The sequence below is a fragment of the Dromiciops gliroides genome, chromosome 4 (genome assembly GCF_019393635.1).
Source record: "Dromiciops gliroides isolate mDroGli1 chromosome 4, mDroGli1.pri, whole genome shotgun sequence".
Classification (NCBI taxonomy): Eukaryota; Metazoa; Chordata; class Mammalia; order Microbiotheria; family Microbiotheriidae; genus Dromiciops; species Dromiciops gliroides.
The window spans coordinates 18,835,706-18,857,794 of NC_057864.1; the positions used below are offsets into that span (position 1 = coordinate 18,835,706).

At 42.1% G+C, this 22,089-nt stretch overlaps 1 protein-coding gene across 6 annotated transcripts in view; it reads right to left on the reverse strand.

Moving 5' to 3' along the window:
• Positions 1 to 319: 319 nt before the first annotated feature.
• The window catches only part of HOOK1 (hook microtubule tethering protein 1), a 57,505-nt gene continuing 35,735 nt past the window's right edge, over positions 320 to 22,089 (reverse strand). For 4 of the 6 annotated variants that reach the window (XM_044001674.1, XM_044001675.1, XM_044001672.1 and 1 more), the window contains exons 19-22: positions 20,350 to 20,450; positions 15,663 to 15,764; positions 13,123 to 13,191; positions 320 to 3,878 (exon numbers count right to left, since the gene is read on the reverse strand). In XM_044001674.1, coding sequence (XP_043857609.1) covers positions 3,708 to 3,878; positions 13,123 to 13,191; positions 15,663 to 15,764; positions 20,350 to 20,450 — 443 coding nt within the window. In that variant the 3' untranslated portion in view covers positions 320 to 3,707. Of the gene's footprint in view, positions 3,879 to 6,590; positions 12,048 to 13,122; positions 13,192 to 15,662; positions 15,765 to 20,349; positions 20,451 to 22,089 lie in introns of those variants that run through there. The other 2 variants (XM_044001673.1, XR_006356315.1) reach the window with 2 other exon arrangements.

The window sequence follows — 22,089 nt, forward strand, 5'->3', positions numbered from 1 at the left end:
ATTCCATCAGCACTTGTTTGAGAAGCATCTTCATTATTTAAAGGTAGTGGGCCACAAAGGTGGATCTATTATTACCTAAGACTATATGACAAACTAAGGTGAAAGTTCTTGTGGAAAGTTTTTGTTTTAGCTTGTATTAAAATGTTACTGTTGTTTGTGTCTCTTTCTGAAGCCTCCCTCCCCCAATATTATAAACAGATTCAAGAATTTTAAGGTATAAAAAGGCAAAAGTCATTTGCAAAGAGGATGCAAACAAAGCACTGCTTTTTAGTTCCTGCACTGAGGAAGGTTATCACCCAAAAAAGAGACAAACCCAAAGTCACTTTCTTCAGTCTTTATGTAAATATAAAAAGAACATTTTCAAAGAAGGGAGGAATAAAAAGTAGTGCAACATTGTTTCTAAACTGATTAAGGTGAACATACAGCAACATTTGGAAATTAAAGCAGGCAATGTGTTGCGTGTGTCCACTGTGAAGCCGGCAGGTCCATTGGAGATGAGAGCAAGAAAGGCATCAGGAACCTGACCATGTGCTTTGTTGTTGGTCCGTCTGCTAGTGGACAGCCACGACTTTAAAAGGATGTCCTGACTACTCAGGAAAATAAATCAAGTATTGCTTCTGTTGGGTTTCAAAACTGGGTCCAAGTAAAACTTTCCCACAGAAAAGAGGAAGGGCCTTCACGTACCTTTGACAGGTAGATTGTTACACAAAACTACATCAAGTTCAGAAAACTGTTGGTTTACTTTAAAAAAAAAAATGAAGTTGATGCCTTAGTGATTCCATAAACTATTTCACTGAAGGTTAAAAAGAACACTCACAAGAATGTATGCAGACATATTTACATGCACACACATTTCCATAAATTGAGAAGCTTCTGACTAAATACAGCAGGATGAACATAAGGGAGAGACGATAAGATTCACTTGCTGGAATGATTTTTCACTGGTTCAGATGTGTTTGTAGGTAGACACAAGTAGTCTTAGATTAGGAAGAACTTTATCTATTGGCATTCAACTTATCAGTTAACATTAAACATAAGATGACAAAAAATGAGAGGGAGACCCCATTTAGGTTTCCAGACAAAAGTTTAAGAGATATATGAATAATTTAAATCTGTACTAAATAATATGTTCAAAAACCTTAATTATTCACTGGAAAAATAGAGTAAAATTCAAATATTTCTCAATATTCTCAATAAATCTTAGATACACTAAACATCATTGTCACAGTATATATACACATACATATGTATACACACATGTATGTAAGTACACCACCACACTTTGAAAAAGAAATAAAAATCTCAAAATAGAGACTCCAAATTAAGAACTGATCCTGAATTGGGTTCTTTCTCTTTCTCCCCCCCCCCCCTGCCGTGTGTGTGTGTGTGTGTGTGTGTGTGTGTGTGTGTGTGTGTGTGTGTGTGTGTGTGTGTGTGTGTACTCCATGGTCAACTCATCCCAGTCCCTGGAGAACATACACCTTTAAAGAAGAAATACACCAATCCTGAATCATGATAAATTATTTCTAATGGTCCATCACCCACAGGGTGTCAACCTTCTCTTTCAACCAACCAGGCCAGGTACTCACATTTGAATGGTCCTTGAACTTCCCTATTTTTATTACAACCACTATCACAGAGAAACTCTACCTCTACCCTTCCTATGCAATCCTGGGGCTTCACTGAAGAAGTGAGGTGTCTCCCAAAGGGGGGTGGTAGTGGTGGTTATTGTTGCTGTTGTCCCCATATGTTAAGAGAACCAAACGCAACCTGACCATGTCCCTTGCACAGACGTGGATGTTCCAGTACTGTAGTTGTTAAATTTCACTAGCAATTCAACTAGGACACAGGAATTCTATTTAGCACCAACTGAGATTTGATGAAAAGAGCAGGGCTAGCCAGAAGGGAAACTGCTGCTTTCAAATAAATCTCATTTAAAAATTAAATTGATGCTTTTGTTAAATCTCATTTACAAACATGTATTAAACACTGAAGTGACAATCCTCTCTGCTCACTAGGGTGCACCGAAATGTCACAAAGTTACAAAACTTTACACAGCATGCTAAAATATTTATAAAGGCTTTTTCTCCATTTCAATAAAATCACAGACAAGCAGAGCTTACAAAGATACAAAATATAAACCAACCACATCATTGCACCAGTCAAAATCATCAAAACCCCAGAGGTAGTCAACAGAAGTGGGCAGCCCTGCACAAAAAAAATCATACAAAAAGCGTCGTACAAGAAGCGCTTGATGCTTGCTCACGAGGATCCCAGCCTGCACCAGCTTAAGCTGTATATTATTCTATCCTTTCAATAAATTGAAGAAGCTTACTGGGACAGTCCCTAAACCAAAGATCCAAACACATAATACTTTAGACAGAACAACACGACATTCTGTAAAGATACACTAGCATTAAAAGGCTAAGCACAGGACAGACATCATGTCTAAGGGGCAGACACCAAGAAGAGAGTTCTTGGAAAAGCCCTCAGTAGACAGAAATATAGGTCTTAATGCTGGGAATCACTCGTCTTCAGTGTTCAGTAACCTGCCCACACCATCATTCTACAACTCTGCCTGAGATGGGATGAAGCTGCTATTTAAACAGCGAATGTACTTTTACTGACTGCCCAGACAAGGACTCAGCGTGTATCTCCATAACAGATGAAAAAAATCACATCCATTAGGGATAATCCAAAACTTCAGGCTATAATACATTGATGACTCTTGGCGTTGGTGGATTCAGTACCACAGGGTGGCTCCCTAGGGAATAAGCCAAATTAATTTCATTTCATGTGGTTTTCTAATATAATGCCCCTTCTTAAAGACAGAGGCAAAATGAATGTTTCAAGTCAGTTTTGAAAACTCTGGAATGTTAGAAGCAATAAATTATTTTGCCCTGCCAACTGACTTTTAAAAAAACATCTATGAATATATCACAATAAATCTTAGTTTTTAGCTTATTTTCTAGTTATTAAAAATAACTTTTTAAAAGACAGTTAAATTCCTGTCTAAGATTTCAACAAAATTGGCTAGGGCCTAATCCTAGGAATGGTCCCATTTATGATTAATAGCTGCCCAGAGAGGTTCTGACCTCTCAGGTATCTGAAAATGTTCCTATTTAGTCATATGCATTTATAGAAAAGCTATTGCAACCTTTATTTTTTTCCAACAGGAGAATCATCTTCCAATAAATACTAAAATCATCTCATCTAATGGTAAGAATAGAAAGAATAAATTGAACAAGTATTGGTATAACTAAAGCAGCACACCAACCCGCCCAAACAAGATTTCTTCAGTTTGGTGTGCTCACATCAGTGATTTTTATCTTGTAGGATAAAAAATAGCTGGCATTTTTTCAAATTATAAATTTCCAATGATGCCTTGTTAATCAAGTTACCAGGCTAAACTGACATCTTAATTTAAATATACATTGCCAATTTGCAATTCTAAACACTATACTCTGAAGACAAATATAATTCTTTGAGATATGTGCTTTCTAATATATTTCAATTCCTCATTTCTGGCCATCTGAAAAGATGGATGTAGCTGCTACAACTGCCTCACAGAAATCAATTTCATTGATTTTCTTTCTGATGAGCTGATCTGCATCTGTCCAGCACCATGACTGGCTCTTTAATCTGCAAGGATTGTGGAAGCTACAAATGGGTTAAGGGCACTTAAGGGTCTGTGTTTCTTTTGGAGTTTAATCAGATGTTGCAGCAGGTACTTTAACAGAGAGATTTCTTCTGGTATTGGTGATGTGGCGTTGCTGTGCGAGGAAGGAGCGCGTGGGAGGGCAAGCAACAGTATCCTTGCAGCCCCCATTACCTCCAGTCAGTCTGGATTCCATCCCCAGCTTCTGGAAAGCGAGACTCTAGAGAAGAGAAAACAACATGGAACACATTCACTCAATTCGATGGCTGACAAGGCGAGGGTGGCCACCCTGGAAGCAGCCTCCACGCCCACTGGGTGAGGGAGTGATTTCTGAATCCCTCCAGCAGACGGGCTTTGGACTCTCTGTGGCTCGCTATAAGATACAATCCATCTGGCCTTTACTCTGCCAATGCCACTGCCCCTGTGCCACACATATTCAGATTCCCTAGGCCAGGGATGACTCTGCTCCCCACCCCTGCTTCTCGGTCAAGGCTCAGATGCTGCCATTTTCCACACTTCCTGAGCCCTCTTAAAGTGACTTCTCCCTCATGTGATCTCAAAGCACTGCAGAATTTCATGCACTTTGTCTAAAGAGCAGCCATTCTTTTGTGCTGTTTGCTTTAGTTTGTATCCCCAGTGCTTGGCACAGTGCCCAGCACTTAAAAGGCACTTGATAAAAATGCCCAGAGACACCTCTCTACAACATCCACAGGTCAATCCTCCTGCAGCCTCTGGAGGTCAGAGAGAACCAGTGAACTTGCTGCTCTCTACACAAGAGCCCTTCTGCCAGCTGTGCCTCCATTACAGTGGATAAGCTCACATCCGTGGCTGCCAAACTTGCCAGGCATTTTGCGTGCATTGTCCCATTGGGTTTCCCAGACCACTCCCTATCTGGGGCAGGATTCTAGTGCAGGCCATGTTCTGGAGGCCCAAGGCCAGGATCCCACTGATGCACTGCTGCTGACTTCCAGGCTAAACAGAGAACTGAGGAACCACACTCAAGACCCCTCCAAGGGAATGGAACCATTCATGCTGACTGAATCTGGCCATTAACCAGCTAGACACAGCAGTCAGTGCTCTCCTGTAGCTCAAATAGAGAGTGTGAGGGATTTCATCAAAGGCCTCTATTTCTTAAATCAAGTACGCAACATCTACAGTGTTCCCCTGCTGGATCAGCCTGGGAACCCCGTCCAAAAGCAAGTGAGGCAAACTTGTTCTCGATGAGGCCAGGCTGGCTCCTGGGAATCCTTTTAACAATAGGCTCTACAGTTCTGCCAGAAATCAAAGCCAAGCTCTCTGGTCTGTTCTTCGCTTCTTTGGAAAGCCAGATATGCCCCTTCTTAGTAGTGCAAGGCCTCTCCTGGGGAGCGATGGCAAACTGTGTGCCTCTGTTGGGTTCCCCCCCAATGGTTCAGAAATCACACCCACCCTGGGCCTAGCAAATCATGAAGGCCAGCCACGTTCTTTCTTGCTCTTTCCATACCTATGCTGGCTATTAAACATCCCTGTCCAAAAGTCATTATTAAGCAAGAGATGAATGGAGTCGTTTGGCCTTTGTTTTCACCAGTCACCACGCTCACCCCTGCCAGACTATTCCCAATGACCCTCCTTTCTTCAATAGCTGTAATGACCTGAAATGAATGGATATTCTCACCCCACTGGCCTGCTGCAGGCCCCTCAATCTCCAGACTTATTTATACTCTTTCAACACTAAACATGACTCACTGTCTCTTCTACTCTTCTTCCCACTTTCTGTATGTGCCCTTCGTCAACTGGAGGCAGTCAGTGATACCCTGTGAGTCCACACTGGTCTCTGGACAGGCCTCCTCCACTACCTCATTAGAAACATTTTTTCTTACATAGCGATTCCCCAAACCTCACGGCCCTCCTGGGTGACAAAATATTAGGAGACCCCTTGTTTTCCAGAGGTAAGGCCCAGCAAGCAAGCTGTGCCCTGAGCTTGGCAGGACAACAATCTTGCAATCACTCTCTGAATGATCTCACACTCTGGCAAAATCACACAATCACCAGGTGTTCTCTGATCAAAGACAAGCACAGGACAAATTCGAAAAGTCCTGCAGTCAATCAAACGTGTCACATCCTTGCTATTACCCCTCATTGCCAAGGCTACAGCTCAATGGGCAGCCACTAATATAAGCACTGAGTTCTCTCCACATTGTCTCGGGTCCCCTCACTAGGGGCAGGGCCCCAGCACATGGGTCCTTGCTTGTAAGCCTTCTTCCTCACTCTTTAATTCCTGATTTACCTGTTTCCAGCCTGTTCTGTTTGTCTACAGCCAAACAGGTTAGAAGCCAGTTCTGTCCAGTTGACATTTTGGTCTCAGAAATGGGATTGGACATGGAACTGGGACAAGTGGACTTTCCAGAACCAGCAAAAGTAGACTAGGATCTACTGGAGGATTCTCCGGAGTCCAGCTCCTCGTCTGGAGAGTCTGTGAAGTCTTCCTGTTCCAATCCATTCTGAGTTCTCACCTTTGCTCAAGCTTGCCTTTCTTTGTGAGGAAAAACCCCTGGGCTCCTCTGGGGATTCATCTCAGATCACTCTGGTAAGAGGGACATCCTCTCATAACTTGCACACCTTGGTTTGGTTTGGTTTTTTCTCTTTCTGTGCACATCTCGGGTTAACATTTGCAAACTGTGTGCCTCTGTTGGGTTCTCCCCATGCAAACTGTGTGCCTCTGTTGGGTTCCCCCCATGCAAACTGTGTGCCTCTGCTGGGTTCCCCCCATGCAAACTGTGTGCCTCTGCTGGGTTCCCCCCATGCAAACTGTGTGTCTCTGCTGGGTCCCCCCATGCAAACTGTGTGCCTCTGTTGGATTCCCCCCATGCAAACTGTGTGCCTCTGTTGGGTTCCCCCCATGCAAACTGTGTGCCTCTGTTGGGTTCCCCCCATGCAAACTGTGTGCCTCTGTTGGGTTCCCCCCATGCAAACTGTGTGCCTCTGTTGGGTTCCCCCCATGCAAACTGTGTGCCTCTGTTGGGTTCCCCCCCATGCAGACTGTGTGCCTCTGTTGGGTTCCCCCCCATGCAAACTGTGTGCCTCTGTTGGGTTCCCCCCATGCAGACTGTGTGCCTCTGCTGAACCAGTTAAAGTTAAGTTGAGATTATAATTGTGAGCTTTGTGAATCTGTGGTCTAATTTGTCTTTGTGGAATGCTGCCTGTGTTTGTTGCAGAAGGGGTGTTTCTGTGACACTTCTAGCTTTGTGCCTGTATCTGTCCTGTCATTTTGTCGGTGTGTTTTTGTAAAATGTCTGTGTCTTGTTTGTGCTGTTTGTAGATTCTGTTCCCTTGAAAGATTTAAAGCGCAGTCAGCCAGAAGAAACTTCTAAGGGCTGCAGCTAAAGAGTTTAGGACACTGGGAGAGATCAGTGAACTCTCATATTTGAAGCAGTTACCTCTGGATGCAGGAGTGACTCCGACTCTCTGCTTTCTGCGGGAGATTAAGTTATAAGAGGAAAAGCCTGAAAAACACTTTTCTTGTTATGTCAACATGGGCTAAGTTGGAATTACAGAAATGGTCAGATAATTAAAGTTTGTAGAACTAAAAAGATCTGAGCAGATTCTGGACATTTGGAGATTAATCATTGTAAGATTGCAGAGGAAAACTCCTGAGGTTGGAATAATTCCAGGAACTCAGTCTTTTCTGAAATATCTTAGTAAGTTTGGGGGTATCACTCCGTAGAATTTGTTTTAAGGAAGAATAAGGATTAAATTTTATTTTTAAAAAATTATAAAAGTTAAATGTAAAATGGCAATTCCTCTGAAGATTGATAGCTTCATTGTTCTAGGACAATGAAGGAAGGCAACTAGTTTGGAAATAATCCTACAGTGAAGAAAGAAAAAAAATGGTAAGGGTTTGCACTTTAAAGCAACTGCTTGTTAAACCTTCCTTGACATTTCTGACCATGAAAAAAGAAAAGATTATTTAAACCAAAAATCTCTTGTCAGACACCCTCTCCCTCTTATTCTCTTAACCCCTCTCATCTCAGATCAGATTCCCAAATACAGGTGTTTAAAAAAATTGCTGGAAAATCTAGGAAAACGAATCATGTTCTGGTTGCAGAAATTTATTAGCTGTGTAATCTTAGGCATGTTATCTTACTCTGCCCCAGTTTCCTGATCTGTAAAGAGAAAAATCATAATGGTACCCACCTCCAAAGGCTGTTGTGAAATCAAAATGATATAATGATGGTAAAGTGCTTAACACAGTGACTAACATATGATAAGCACCATATTACTATTATTTATTTAACTGAATGTAATTGTTTCATACCTGATTATTTAAAAGTGGTTTTAAAATGTCAAAGGTAATATAGATCAATGATTTTTATATGCAATAATTTAGAAGTGCAATTGATATCTTCTGAAGTTTTGTTTCATGTTTCAAATGCATGATATTGTTTGTGTTATTGTCATTTCTAAATTCTCTTATATTGTGAAATTTGAGAGACCATTGTAACAAGAATGAATGTTAGACAAAACAATTTTTTTATCCGGATACTGTTACACATGAATTGGGCTTTTAAAAGGATGTGATTAAAATAGATATTTGAAAACTGTTAAATATTTTAATATTTAAGTGAATTTTCATTTAAAAATCTTGGCTATTATGAAAGTGTATAAGGTAGTTTAAAGATGTAGCTTTGACACATTAATGATGAGTCAACTATCAGTTATTTGCTGTATGTATGAAGCCCCAGAATAAGGGTAGTTTTAATTCATAAGGAAAGGATAAATGAAATGTTAACTGTTAGGGAAACATCAGGAAAGACATTCAAGCCCCAAGTTGTAGTTAGTGAAATTTTGCTATTTAAAGTAAAAATTCCTGGGACTGTAATCTCTATTATTTTAAGCTTTGATTACAGGGATAGTTGTCTGTTTTGTCATGAAGTCAATAATAGAAAATGGCATGTGTTGCAGTCTAGGAACAACTAAAAGTGGTTATTTGTGCCTGGGAAAAGTTTGGGGCACAACTTTGGCCAGGCTCAAGGTAAGATCCTTATGACTCTATTTCCCTACTGTGCTCTTTCCTTTCTGAAAATGAAAATTCCCACCTGGTTAACCCTGAGCCTTGTTTTTAACACCCTATGACTATGTCCAATTATAGAAAATTTCTATAATCAAGTTTTGTAAGTACAATACTAATTCTATTAAACAATAGGTAGATACTGGAACTATTATAAGATGCAAGTATGAACATTTTACAATTTTAATACTCTTTCCTTTTGTTATGTGCTTAGCCACCAAGACCCTGATTCAAGTGTGTGTTGGCATTTTCCCTCTCTGCATTCTTGCCCCACTTTTTCTGCTTGCAAGCAAACAGTGGCTAGCAATGATACCTGGGATATACTTAACTACCCCCCTGGGCTCTTTCAGACCCCCTCCCTTTGGCCAAAAGGGGAAAATGACAAAATATTAAGAGACCCCTGATTTTTCCAGAGGTAAGGTCCAGCATACAAGCTGTGCCCTGAGCTTGGCAGGACAACAATCCTTTGTAATCACTCTCTGTATGATCTCACCCTCTGGAAGAATCACACAATTACCAGGTGTTCTCTGATCAACGACAAGCAGAGGACAAATTCGAAAAGTCCTGCAATCAATCAAACTTGTCACATTTTTGCTGTTATCCCTCATTGCCAAAGCTACAGCTCAATGGGCAGCCACTAGTGTAATTATTGGGATCTCTCTATACTGCTTCCGCCCCCCCCCACTAGGGGCAGGGCCCCCCCCATATGTGCCTTGCTTGCAAGCCTTTTTTCCTCTCTGAAAATCAAACTTCTCTTTAATTCCTAACTCACCTGTCTCTAGCCTGCTCTGTTTGGTTCTGGTCATTCACAAGTCAGAGGCTGGTTCTGTCCGGTTGACATGGGTTAACCCTCCCACCCAGAACATTCTAGGCTCTTCTGTGGTTCTCTGACGGCAATGAAACATGCTCTCCCAAAAGCAAAGGATCATGTCAGCAGCAACTAGCTTCTTTCCCTATCACAAAATCTAGAAAACAGCAGACGTTTTCCCACGAGGAACCTAACACTTCTTGTTGGTGAGAATCAGATCTTGAACAGATGTTTTCCTAACTGGTGCTTCCTTTTAAAGAAGGCAATTATCAAGATGACAAATGGTCAAAGGATGAGAACAAACCCGTCTCAAAAGAATTGAAAACTCTTAATAACCACCTGAAAAAGCACTACAGATCACTGCTAAGATGAGAAATGCAAATCAAAACAACCCCGAGGTTTCCCCTCACACCCTGCCAAATGACAAAGATGACAAAACATGGCAATAGTCGGTGCTGGAGGGATTGTGGGAAGAGGGGCACGCTGGTATATTGCTGGAAGAGCTGGGAATCAATACAACTTGTTCAGGAAAGCAGTTTGGTGTTGTACAAATAATGTGACTAAATTTGGCCTTGAAATTTCATGACTGGGCTTCATTACAAAGGAAGCCACTGATAAGAAGCAAGTTCCCCTGTATAACAAAATACTTATATTACCCCTTTTTGTTATGGCAAAAAATCAGAAACACAGAAGATGTCAATGGGGAATGTCTAAACAAAATGAAGACTATGACTATAATGATGAATATAACAAATACGGGAAAAGCTTGGAAAGAGCTACTTGAACTGACCAAAAGCAAAGTCACCAAAGCCAAGTAAACAATGCATAAAATGTCTACAACAACATAAATGGAAAGACCCAGGACCACCACACACAATCAAACAAAGTGAATGCTGAAAAGATCTAACAATTGAGCCTGGCTTGAGAGAAGAACAATGAAAAGACCCCTCTCCCATTCCTTTGCAAAGGTGAGACATCCATAAGTGTTGCCTAATTTCTCACACTTTTTCAAAGTATTGATCAGTTATGCTGATTGTTTTTCAAAGTATCGATCAATTATGCCAATTGTTTTCCTTTTTTTTTTTTACTCTTTAAAAATATACTATTTGTTACATGGGATACCTCTCTAAGAAGGCGATACTGGGAAGAAATCCTGATGACATAAAAAAGAAAAATATTCAATAAAAATTGATAAAAAAAAGAAATTCTCATTAAGGCAAGCCAGAAAACTCTTAGATCCTCATGTCAAAGTTAATTTGTCCTTTCCTCCAGCAGCTAGCTTATAGAAACATCAGGATAGTGAATGAATATGCCAATGCAATGGGGAGTGGAGGAGACTACTGGTCCAACACCATTCTGCACTGCTGAAAGGGACCTTTCCCTCTGTCTCATCATCCCGATCTGAAGCCCACACCTCCATTTCTGGTTCTACAGCTGGACTATGTGAACAATACTCTCGTGCCTTAATAATAGTGTTATTATAATAATGATTATTAGGAAGTATTAACAGATTGTAGAAGTTTTTTTATTTCTATTTGCTTTCCCCCTTCTTAGTTTAAACAGCACAACAATAATTCAACAGAAGAAAAAAAACAGCTTCAAAGTCAAGTATCTAAGTTAGAAAGCCAATTATGGATTTTTATCCCAAAGATTTTTTTAAGCCACCCTGTTCCTACTTCCACAGGTCTATAATCTTCTTAGCGTGAGGACTCCTTGTATTATAGCATCAAGCTGAAGTGAGAGGAGGCGGCTCTCCTGACATGGTGCGTCTAGCAAAGGGAATATGGGCTGCACACTGATCATCCTCCCTTCTCACTATGTAACTGGCTCATCTTTTTTCTACTCACAAATGCTGGCAACATCATCCTTTATGTTAATTCTCTTGTACAACAGCTCATTTTTCCTCTTATCTGCCATGCACATCTCCATTTCCCTTGAGAGGACCCTCAACTTTAATTCTTCAAAGAATTTCAGGACTCACAGACATGCAGCATCACCAGAACACCGGTCTTTCCAGCACAAGTTACCACACTGCCTGTCCAAAAATGTTCATCTCCTGCTTATTGATTCTACTGCCTTTCTGACAGGAAGTGGGAAGTATGCTTTCTCATCAGACCATGGAATATTGTTACAAAGGTTTTCCCCCTTTTATTTCTTCAAGGCAGAAAAAGATCAGTGCTTACTTGGAAAAAACAAAACAAGAGCAACGAAAATGGACCTTTGTTGCAGGCCAAAGCCTGGGGTCCTGGTCCTCATAAGCAATCCTCTTTCTGTATAATCTGAGCTCTTGCGGCTCTGCCCTGTGAGCTGTGCATGCTGATCCATATGCATGGTCATGGGGACATGGGGCATCAGTCTTCATTCAATGCTCTGAATGATCACGCCCTCATGGATGGGGCTCTGCAGTGTTCTGGGGCTGCATGCTTTATGATCCACATCACCTCAAACAGGAGCATCCAGAGGGCATCCCTTCATCCATCTGGATTCTCTCATGATGATGGTAGACTCCTTTGTTAGGCCATTTTGTGTATTGCCTGATGGTGATAATCAGAGGGTTTGTGCTCTCTCTCTCTCTCTCTCTTTCTCTCCCTCTCTCTCATGGAATCCTGTACGACTTTGGCATGTGAGGAGTCACCCAAGGAGCAGAACCTCCCCACAGTGTTTGCTTGCTCCCCTGAATCAAACAATGGGCTGAGTGAGACCTCACATTCTCTACACCTTTCTTCTGGGAGGGGGTGACTGCTGTAGGAAACCAGGAGTGAAAACTCCCTGATTCCCTTCACAGACTTTCATCAAGGATGCCCTTGGTACATCAGGAGTTTGTCCAAATTTTAGGGATTCTTTCATCTCTGAGGATAAAAGTAGAATCAGTGGCTTAACAGAGGTGTGCTGCCCAGCATGCATCTCCTCCTGACACTTATCAAACACAAGGGCTCTGCCTGTCTCTGCATTCGTCACTGTAATTTCCAGTTCTTCACATAGCATATACAGCACAGTGACATCACATCCAGAGGTTATGACTCCACAATCACCAAGGATGAAGACAGTGTGTTATGAAAGTCTACACAGAGAAGTTCCATTTCACATCTATCTACTTTTTGTCTCCTCTCCAGTCACCAGTGTCAGCCTGAAGTACCCTGGGCTGCTGACACTCCTTAGCTACATCTCTCTCATAAAAGAAAATGTTACCATGGGCAGTGTCCCCCCCAGGACTCTTTCTGTTCTGCTGTTTTCCTGAGGATGCCCCGTCTGCCTCCAAGCCTTGCTCCTGCCACGTTCCACCTTATATCATACTTGCATGTAGGTCCCAGGTAGACCCCATCCCACTCTACCTCCAAAGTCCCAGAGACTGTATGCACACAGAAGGCAGGGGTTATTGGTCTTTCACCCTGTATCCCCAGGACTTAACAAAGTGTTTTAAACATAAGCATCCACTGAATAAACATTTGCTGAACTGAATTTGGTGACAAAAGAATTTAGATGTTTTTAGAAACATGTTTATGGAACGGTTGTTTCAGATCAAAGAATTTTTAAAAATCTATTAATGAAGTGAAGTTGGCTAACATATTTTTCTCTCTAATCAATTAAATCAGCTAGATTTCAACCTACCTTATTATACCAGGCAGACACAATGAGTTTCTCTTCATAATCACGGAATTTTGCTACCTTACATTCACTCTGGGAAAAGATGCAAGAAATATTAGAAAAATCAGACTGTCCCAGGTAATACAAATAGAATGAATTACTTTTACCAAACATTTTAATAAAATTTGTTCCTGAAAGTATAAAAGATAAGCCTGTAATTCCATATAGAATTGCAAAGCTTGAACATGACCACCTTTTACAAATGCCTTGGAACACAAGGCAGTGGAAAGAACAATGCACTAGCAGTCTGGAAGACCTGAGTTCAAATCTGGCCTCAGGTACTTCATCACTGTCTAGGCAAGTCACTTACCTTCTGTCTACCTCAGTTTCCCCATCTGAAAAATGTGGGTCATAAAAGCACCTCTCTCCCAAGGTAGTAATGAGGGTCAGATGAAATCATCTTTGTAAAGTGCTTAGCACAGTGCCTGGCGCATAATAGATATTATGTAAATGCTTATTCCCTTTTCTTCCCTACATTATGAAATCACAGTGACCTAGTTATAGTGACCAAGCAAAGCTGGGTGAAAATGGTCCTCTCTTCTCTGAAGGGGTGGGGACCTAGGAGGCCGAATGCTGTACCAGCTGTCACACTCAGGTGATGTGTGACAGGTCAGTATTGCTGACCTGGGTTTTTTTCTTCTTTGTTATAAGGCAGAGCCTCTGGAGGTAGGAACATACTGGGAAATATAAGTGATATATAAAACAAACAAAACATGTCAATAGTGGAAAAAAGACTTCCTACCTACCACCTACCAAGGGAAACAAATAATCGTTTACAGTTCTCAAGTGTTTTTGTAATGAAATAAACAGAACTGGGCAAGTTTGGCCAAGTTACGTATCTATGCACAGATCTATGGACACGTATGTGTTTTCTTTAGGAATATAGTGATTTGCACGACTTTAAATTAGTCTAGAACATGTTATTTTCAAATATATTGATCCCTAGTTCTCCTCCAATTTCCCCCATGCCAGTGCTTCCTTCCCATAAGAAGTTTTGATTTCTTTTTTATGTGTTTACATGTGTTCGTGTACAAGCCAACAGAATGTAAGCAACTTGAGCGGTAAGGGACCATTTTCATCTGTCTTTGTGTCCCCAAAGCCTGGCAAAGTACTCAGCACACAGTAGGTACTTTATTTTTTAATATATCAATTCACATAAATCAAAAGGTGCTTTTTTTTGTTTAAATCGGATCTGTGATTTCATCAGAAAAGGTAGCTCCAAGCTAAAGATGCACTGCTTACCTCAAAATATTGATAACAAAAGGCAATATTTAAAGTAAAAATTAAAAGGGGCTAATCAAAGGGTCATTGGGGACCAACCCCAACACTGCAATATTGATATTTGGGGGGGGCAGCTAGATGGCGCAGTGGATAGAGCTCCGGCCCTGGAGTCAGGAGGACCTGAGTTCAAATCCGGCCTCAGACATTTAACACTTACTAGCTGTGTGACCCTGGGCAAGTCACTTAACCCCAATTGCCTCACTAAAAAAAAAAAAAATATTGATATTTGGGGGAGGTCATGAGGAGCTCAGCTGGAGTCAAGGAAGTTCCAGGCCCCTCAGGCAAAGTGGTAAGTGGTACTGTATGTAATGGACAGCACTGAGTGCAAGGCTAAAATCTTGAATGAGAACACTGGGCTTTGCTATGTCATCTTTTTTTTTTTTTTTTTTGCAGGGCAATGAGGATTAAGTGACTTGCCTAGGGTCACACAGCTAGTAAGTGTCAAATGTCTGAAGCTAGATTTGAACTCAGGTCCTGAATCCAGGGCTGGTGTGCCACCTAGCTGCCCCCTGCTGTGTCATCTTTTTTTTTTTTTTTTAAATTAAGTGAGGCAATTGCGGTTAAGTGACTTGCCCAGGGTCACACAGTTAGTAAGTGTTAAGTGTCTGAGGCCGGATTTGAACTCAGGTACTCCTGACTCCAGGGCTGGTGCTCTATCTACTGCGCCACCTAGCTGTCGCTCTGCTGTGTCATCTTAAAGACATTTCTTTCTGAATTTCAGTTTTCTTCTCTGTGGAAGAGGAACAAGAATTCCTGCTGTGAGGATATTCCTAAAGGGCTCTGTGAGTTAGAACGTGTTCTCTAATAGGGCTCCCTGGCCACCCTGGACAGCAGGACAGTGACTCCAGGGCTTGGCTGGAGGAGCCATAACTTGGGCTCACGGCTGTCCCTGGTAGGCCTGGACTCATTCGATTCCTGAGGCTGTTGATGGGACAAAGGAACCGACCCAGATGATTCTCCACCAAACTGAAAAGAGATCTAGTACATTTTTAGAAATGCATCTTCCTATTCCAATCAAGAACCATCAGCCAGGGATGACTGGTGCAGGGCAGGGTGGGAAAGAGGCCTGGAAAGGTTGGGGCTCAGATCCTGGCCCTGCCCCTGTCCCTTATTCACTGGGCTACCAGGGCCAGGGGCTCCTGCTCCATAACACCCAGATAAAGCAGAGTCCACCCCCCGGGCTGGGAGCTGGCAAAGAGCCCCAGCAAAGATGGCCAATATACCTCCAGTATCTCGATCCTTCTGTCTTTCTCTGCCAGGTGCTTTCTCAGTAGCATTATTTCAGCTGATGCTGGATTTAATTTGGGATCCAAGGTTCTAATTACCTGTTCAGAGAAAACAAATTCTGCATATCAAGACTTAACTATGGATAGAAAACATTCTACAACCAAAAACTGAAGTGAAAATGATAAATGACTGGAAATAGGGTGAGCTGTCATGGATTCAAGGTTCAGGAGCAACACTAACCCATCGTAAAGCTGGCTAAGTAAAAACCTGAAGATCAAGGTCTCTGTAAACGGGCCAGAGCCCCCCAAAGTTGGGCTGGCACAATAGACAGCAATGGGCCTGGAGTCAGTAAGACCAGAAGTCAAATGAGCCCTTTGCAAAGTCACTTCAGTTCTACTTGTCTGCTTCGTCCTCTGTGAAATGGGGGTGATAACAGCACCTCCCTCCCACTTGTAAAGTACTTGGCATGCGGTGATATAATTTAACACCCGAGTGGTCAGTACAGTTTCAATGCCTCCCATACTAGGAACGTGACCCTCTGTTCTCGAGAGCACTGCACTAGGCCTGTGGGCCTGGCACAATCGACCCTGAGAGGAAAGCCAGGCCTGGCCACAGGCTCCCTATTTTCCTGCCTGGCTCATGAAGTGGGGACAGGGAGGGCTGTGAGCAGGCGCAGCTAAGGACAGAGTAAACACCCACCCAGCACCAGAATCCTTGCCTCCACTCAACTGTTTTCTCTCCTTCAACATCAATGAGGTTTTTGAAAAGCAGAGGGCCCACCCTGGGAGGGCATGATGCCCTTGCCCTGTGCGCCTGGGTACTTCCAGCTTGGGATGAGCCCACCACTTCAGCCCCCTCCTCTTTTCTGTTTTCTGCCCACTGGAAATCCTGATACTCTTCGAGGTCCTCCCTAGCTGAGCAGCCATGCCCACCCCACCCACCCCCATCTCCTCCCAATGAGCAGAGGTTCCTGAGCGCCACCACACCCTGGCTGCTGGACTCCCACCTGGAGAAGGGGGCTCACAGAGCGATGGCCTGACTTGGGCTGGTTACCAGCCCCCCTTTTCCCTCTGGGCTCTTGGGTTTTTCCCTGCAGCCATCACAGTGCAGAGCATGTGCTTCAGGAAAACGGGGTGCCCAGATGGACCAGTGCATCAGCACTCTGGGCTGTCTGAGCAGAAGAGGCGCCGGCAGCTGTGGGGATGGGGGTGGGGGTGAGGAGAATAACAGCATCTAGCTCCCAGTGTTGTGGTGAGGGTCAGATGAGAGGATATCCGCGCAGTGCTCCGTATACACTGGCCAGGGTTGCTGTTATCATTGCACTGTGTACATGCTGATTATTATCATGTTTTTAGAGCCATACACAGGCTGGTGAGTATTATTATCATTATCATGATTAATATGTAAATTCCTGCTAAATGAGCATGACAAACATTTTCCCCTCTTTAAATTAAATGACAAGGTTTTGATTGTTCAGCATGCCTAGTTATGCTGGCCTCTTTACAAAGCTTCTACAGGGGCCTCCTCCATTTACAACCTTGCCAGGGACAGCCTTGCTCTAGGCATCCTTAGTGGTTTCTTTTCCAGTGATAAATAATCAGGAAGGGTCTAAGCAGGAAGGGTCATGGCCTTCATGGGGGATGGGTAACAACATTGGCAGCATCCCCACTGCCCAGGCCTGGCTCATTGGCAGATAAAGGGCACAGGGGCTCTGCCCAGGACATCCAAGAGCTAAGAGATGCCAGAAATGTTACACCGTGGGTCTACTGGGTTCCAAAACTAAACCCTCAATTCTTAACTGTGTTTAATAATCACAAAGCCTTGGGGGCAGCTAGATGGCGCAGTGGATAAAGCACCAGCCCTGGATTCAGGAGGACCTGAGTTCAAATCTGGCCTCAGACACTTGACACTTACTAGTTGTGTGACCCTGGGCAAGTCACTTAACCCTCACTGCCCCGTTTAAAAAAAAAAAATCACAAAGCCTCTCATTATGTTTTGTAGGAGTCTTGACTCAGAAAGGACAATGTTGCTTAAATGTAAACAGGTGACAAATCATTTCAACAAAATTGTTTAGGAAGAGAATCAAGGCCCTGCAGGCATTTCAGCAAAACTGGAGGAAGTTTTTTAAAGGATCTGATACAGTGAAAGCCTGCATCCACACACTCACTCTCTGATGCTTGCTTTTTGAATGATGGAAAGCAAGACCATCCAACTTGAAGTAACTTTTGACACGCTATGAGAACATGTAGGTGCAAACAAATTATTTTTGTAAAAAGCAAAAGGCTAAAATTGTTAGTTACAAGGGCAATGAAATAGTGCTTTCTGTTTCTCCTATCAATTAACATTATTAAAAACATACACATTAGTGTTTGCAAACTGTCCATGAAAAAGACTGTTTTTCCTTTTCTTTTTAGTAATAGTTACTAATACTAGTAATTCACATTTAGGACACACTTTAAGGTTCGTAAAGCCCCTTTCACAGATTATCTACGTGAAACCTCAACCGACCGTACACTCCAGGTAGGTTGCAAAGGGTACCTCGATATCATCGTCCAAGAAGTTACCAAGGAAAACTGCCCTAACATTCTAGCACCAGGAGGTGAAAGAGAAATTGAAAGAACCCACTGATCGCCTCCTGAAAGAGGTCCCAAAATGAAAACACCCAGGACATTATATCCAGATTCCAGAGCTCCCAGATCAGGGAGAAAATATGGCAAGCAGCCAACAAGAAACCATTCAAATACTGTGGAGCCACTGTCAGGGTAACACAAGATTTAGCAGCTTCTGCATTAAAAGATTGGAGGGCTTAGAATATGTTATTCTAGAGAGCAAAAGAACTAGAATTACAACCAAGAATCACCTACCCAACAAAACTGATTATAATCCTTCAGGGGAAAAATGGATATTCAATGAAATAGAGGACTTCTAGACATTCCTGACGAAAAGACCAGAGCTGAATATAAAATTTAACTTTCAAACACAAGACTCAAGAGAAGCAAACAAAGTTAAACAGGAAAGAGAAATCATAAGGGATTCAAAAAGATTAAACTGTTTACATTCCTACATGGGAAAATGATACTTGTATCTCCTAAAAACTTTCTCATTATTAGGGCAGTTAGAAGGAAAATATGGAGACAGACGTCACAGTTGTGAGTTACATAGGATGAAATATATAAAGAAATGCTAGGGATGAGAAAGAGGGAGGCACTGGGAGAAAGGGAAAGGGAAAGGTAGAATGAGGTAAATTATCTAACATAAAAGAGGCATGAAAAAACTGTTATAGTGGAGGGGAAGATGGAGGATTTGGGGAGGGGGCGTCACACATATGCCTTACTCTCCCTGGATTTAGCCCAAAGAGGGAATAACATACACACTGAGTTGGGTGTGGAAATCCATCTTATCCTACAGGAGAGTAGGCAGGGAAAGAGATAATAGAAGGGGTTGACAGAAAGGAGAATCGGTGGAGGTACAAGTCCAAAGCGAAGCACTTTAGAGAACACACAGAGTGAAAGGAGAAAGAGAGAGCAGCATAAACGGGGGAAAAGAGGCTGACGAGGAGTGCCTAGAACTTATAACTGTGAGAAAAATTCACGGCAAGTTCCTTGATAAAGACCTCATTACTCAAATATATAGAAAACTGAGTCGAATTTATTAAAAGAAGAGCCATTGCTCGATTGATAAATGGTCAAAGGATATGAACAGGCAATTCTCCGAAGAAGAAATCAAAGCTGTCTATAGGTATATGAAAAAATGCTCTAAGTCACTTTGATTAGAGAAATGCAAATTAAAATAACTCCAAGGTACCATCTCACACCCATTAGATTGGCTAAAACGACAGAAAAGTGATGAATACTGCAGGTCATGTGGGAAGATTGAGACACTAACGCACTACTGGTAGAGTGGGGTACTGATTCAACCACCCTATTGAGCAATTTAGAACCACACCCCAAGGCCATAAAACCATGAAAAACCTTTGACCAAGCAATACCACTACTAGGTCTGTATCCCAAAGAGATAAAAAACAAAAATACGTACAAAAATATTTATAGCAGCTCTTTTAGTAATGGCAAAGAACTGGAAATTGAGGGAATGTCTGAATAAGTTGTGGAACATGTGACTGTGGTGGAACACTACTGTACCACTGTGCTATAAGAAATGATGAGCAAGATGCTCTCAGAAAAAAAAAAAAAAAAACCTAGAAAGATTTACGTGAACTGATGCAAAGTGAAACGAGAACCAGGAGATCATTTTACAGAGTAACAGCCATGCTGTGTGATCATCAACTGTGAGTGACTTAACTGTTCTCAGCAATACAATAATCCAAGATCACTGAGAAGGATTTATGATGGAAAAATGCTATCCACACTTCCGAGAAAGAACTGATAGAATCTGAACAGATTAAAGCATACTTTTTCTTTATTTTTCACCTATGTTTTCTTTCACGTGGAACTGTTTTGCATGACTGTATGATCTTTATCAAATTGTCTTCTCAAGGGGTGGGGCTTGACAAGGTAGGGATTTTGAAACAATTTTTTAAATTAATATTAAAAATTGTTTTTACACGTAATTAGGGAAAATATATTTTTAATCCAAAAAATAAATAAAACCCATAGAGTCTGTAAATCTAGGGCTCTAATAAAGGAACAGAAGCAATGATGATTGGATGGCTATTGATCTACTTACATTTCTGGCTTTCTCTAGGTACATTTTATATCTCTCTTCCATTGCTTTCATATCTTCATCTTTCTTCTGTAGGGCAGCTTCAAGTTCATTTATCTTTTGTACTATTGATAGAAATAAACAAAACCATAAACATTTCAAATTTATATTCATGGTATTCCCTACCTGAATAGAAAAAATAAAATATTTTACATTTTATTTATTTTCTGAAAGACTAGGGCTAACAGGAAAAAAACATAAGAAAATTTTTAAAAATTTTCTTCTTTGGCCTTTTCCCTTAATCCAACGTCCCTTAAAATGTAACTAGTCATTTTGAAGAAACGTTGTTGTGATTTGCTCCTCAATGCAAGAGCTGAGGAGGACAGGACACTGGATCTCATGGAACTGAAAAGCTTTTGCATGAACAAAATCAATGCAGCTCAGATAAGGGAGACAACTAACAAAGGGGTAAATCATGAAATCCAGTCTCTGTGATTAGGGTGTCTGAGTTCCCTATCAATGCTGACTGTAACACAGATGTATAAAAGGAAAAGCACTTTTGTAATGGAGAAGGGATCCACAAAAAGTAACTCTGGAGGATCGCAAGTGATGAACAACTCAAGGAAAGCCTGCTCCAACTCAAGAATAAGCCAAATGCCGACCAAACAGTGAGGTCTGACCTCCCTGGGAGACAGGCCAAGATAAGAAAGGATGGGCTGAGGTTGACGGGTGAGAGTCAGGACCACGGACAGCGCATGGGGGCAATGCAAGTGGATGATGATGCTCAGCCAGGGACACAGCCTGGGGAGGGAGGTGTAGACAATGACACCAGGTCACAGACAGAGCACGGGGCGGCGTGCGTGGACTGACCTGATTCTAGCAGGGACTGACCTGCTCGCCCTGAGGCAGAGGCATCTCTCTGTCAGGGACAGGCTCACACACATCAAAGTGTTCATAGCAGTTCTATCATAGCCAAGAACTGGGAGTAAAGGAGATGCCCAGGTTGTTGAGCGATGGTCACACAGCTTATGGTACAGGGATGAGATGGACTATTGTGATTCCCTAAGAAACAATGTCTATCAAGAATTTAGTGATACATGGAGAGACTTGGAGGCACTCATACAGAACTAGGGAGAACCAGGAAATGGACACTGATTATAGTAAAAAGGAAAAGAACCAAAAAATGAAACCAGACACTGCCCCCCCCCCCCAAAAAAAAACATGTGGAACAGTGGCTGCCCACGGTAGGGACCCACCTGAAGCAAGAACCAGTTCTGGTCTATGAATGTGATGCAACATTCTGCTTTGAGAGTTTAGGACAATGGAGAATTTAGAAAAGTACGGGGGAAAACATGGGGAGCTCCATGTGACATGATGCCAAGTAAAGAAAGCAAAACCCTGGGCAGAGTGAACACAATGTCCAGCCCATGAGGAGAACTCGGCCACATTGTTCAATGCCTGGATGATTTCCAGGGGACAAACAACAGAGAAAGTCCCTTAGGTGGGGAAGCGTGGGCTCCGATGGGGCCTAACAGCAGGCACGGCCTCTCGGTGAGTATGATTTGCTTCACTTTTTTTGTTACAAAAGTGGATACTATGATGCTCTGGGGGGAAGTCAGGGGTCAAGGAAGCTATTAAAACAGGAAATAATTATTGAGTGAAAAACAAAAGGTATCAACAATACTTTAAAAAAATCTGACAGAAAATTTAAACTATTTAGTAGAAAAATGGGAGACCACTGGGGCAGCTCAAATGTTCTGAACC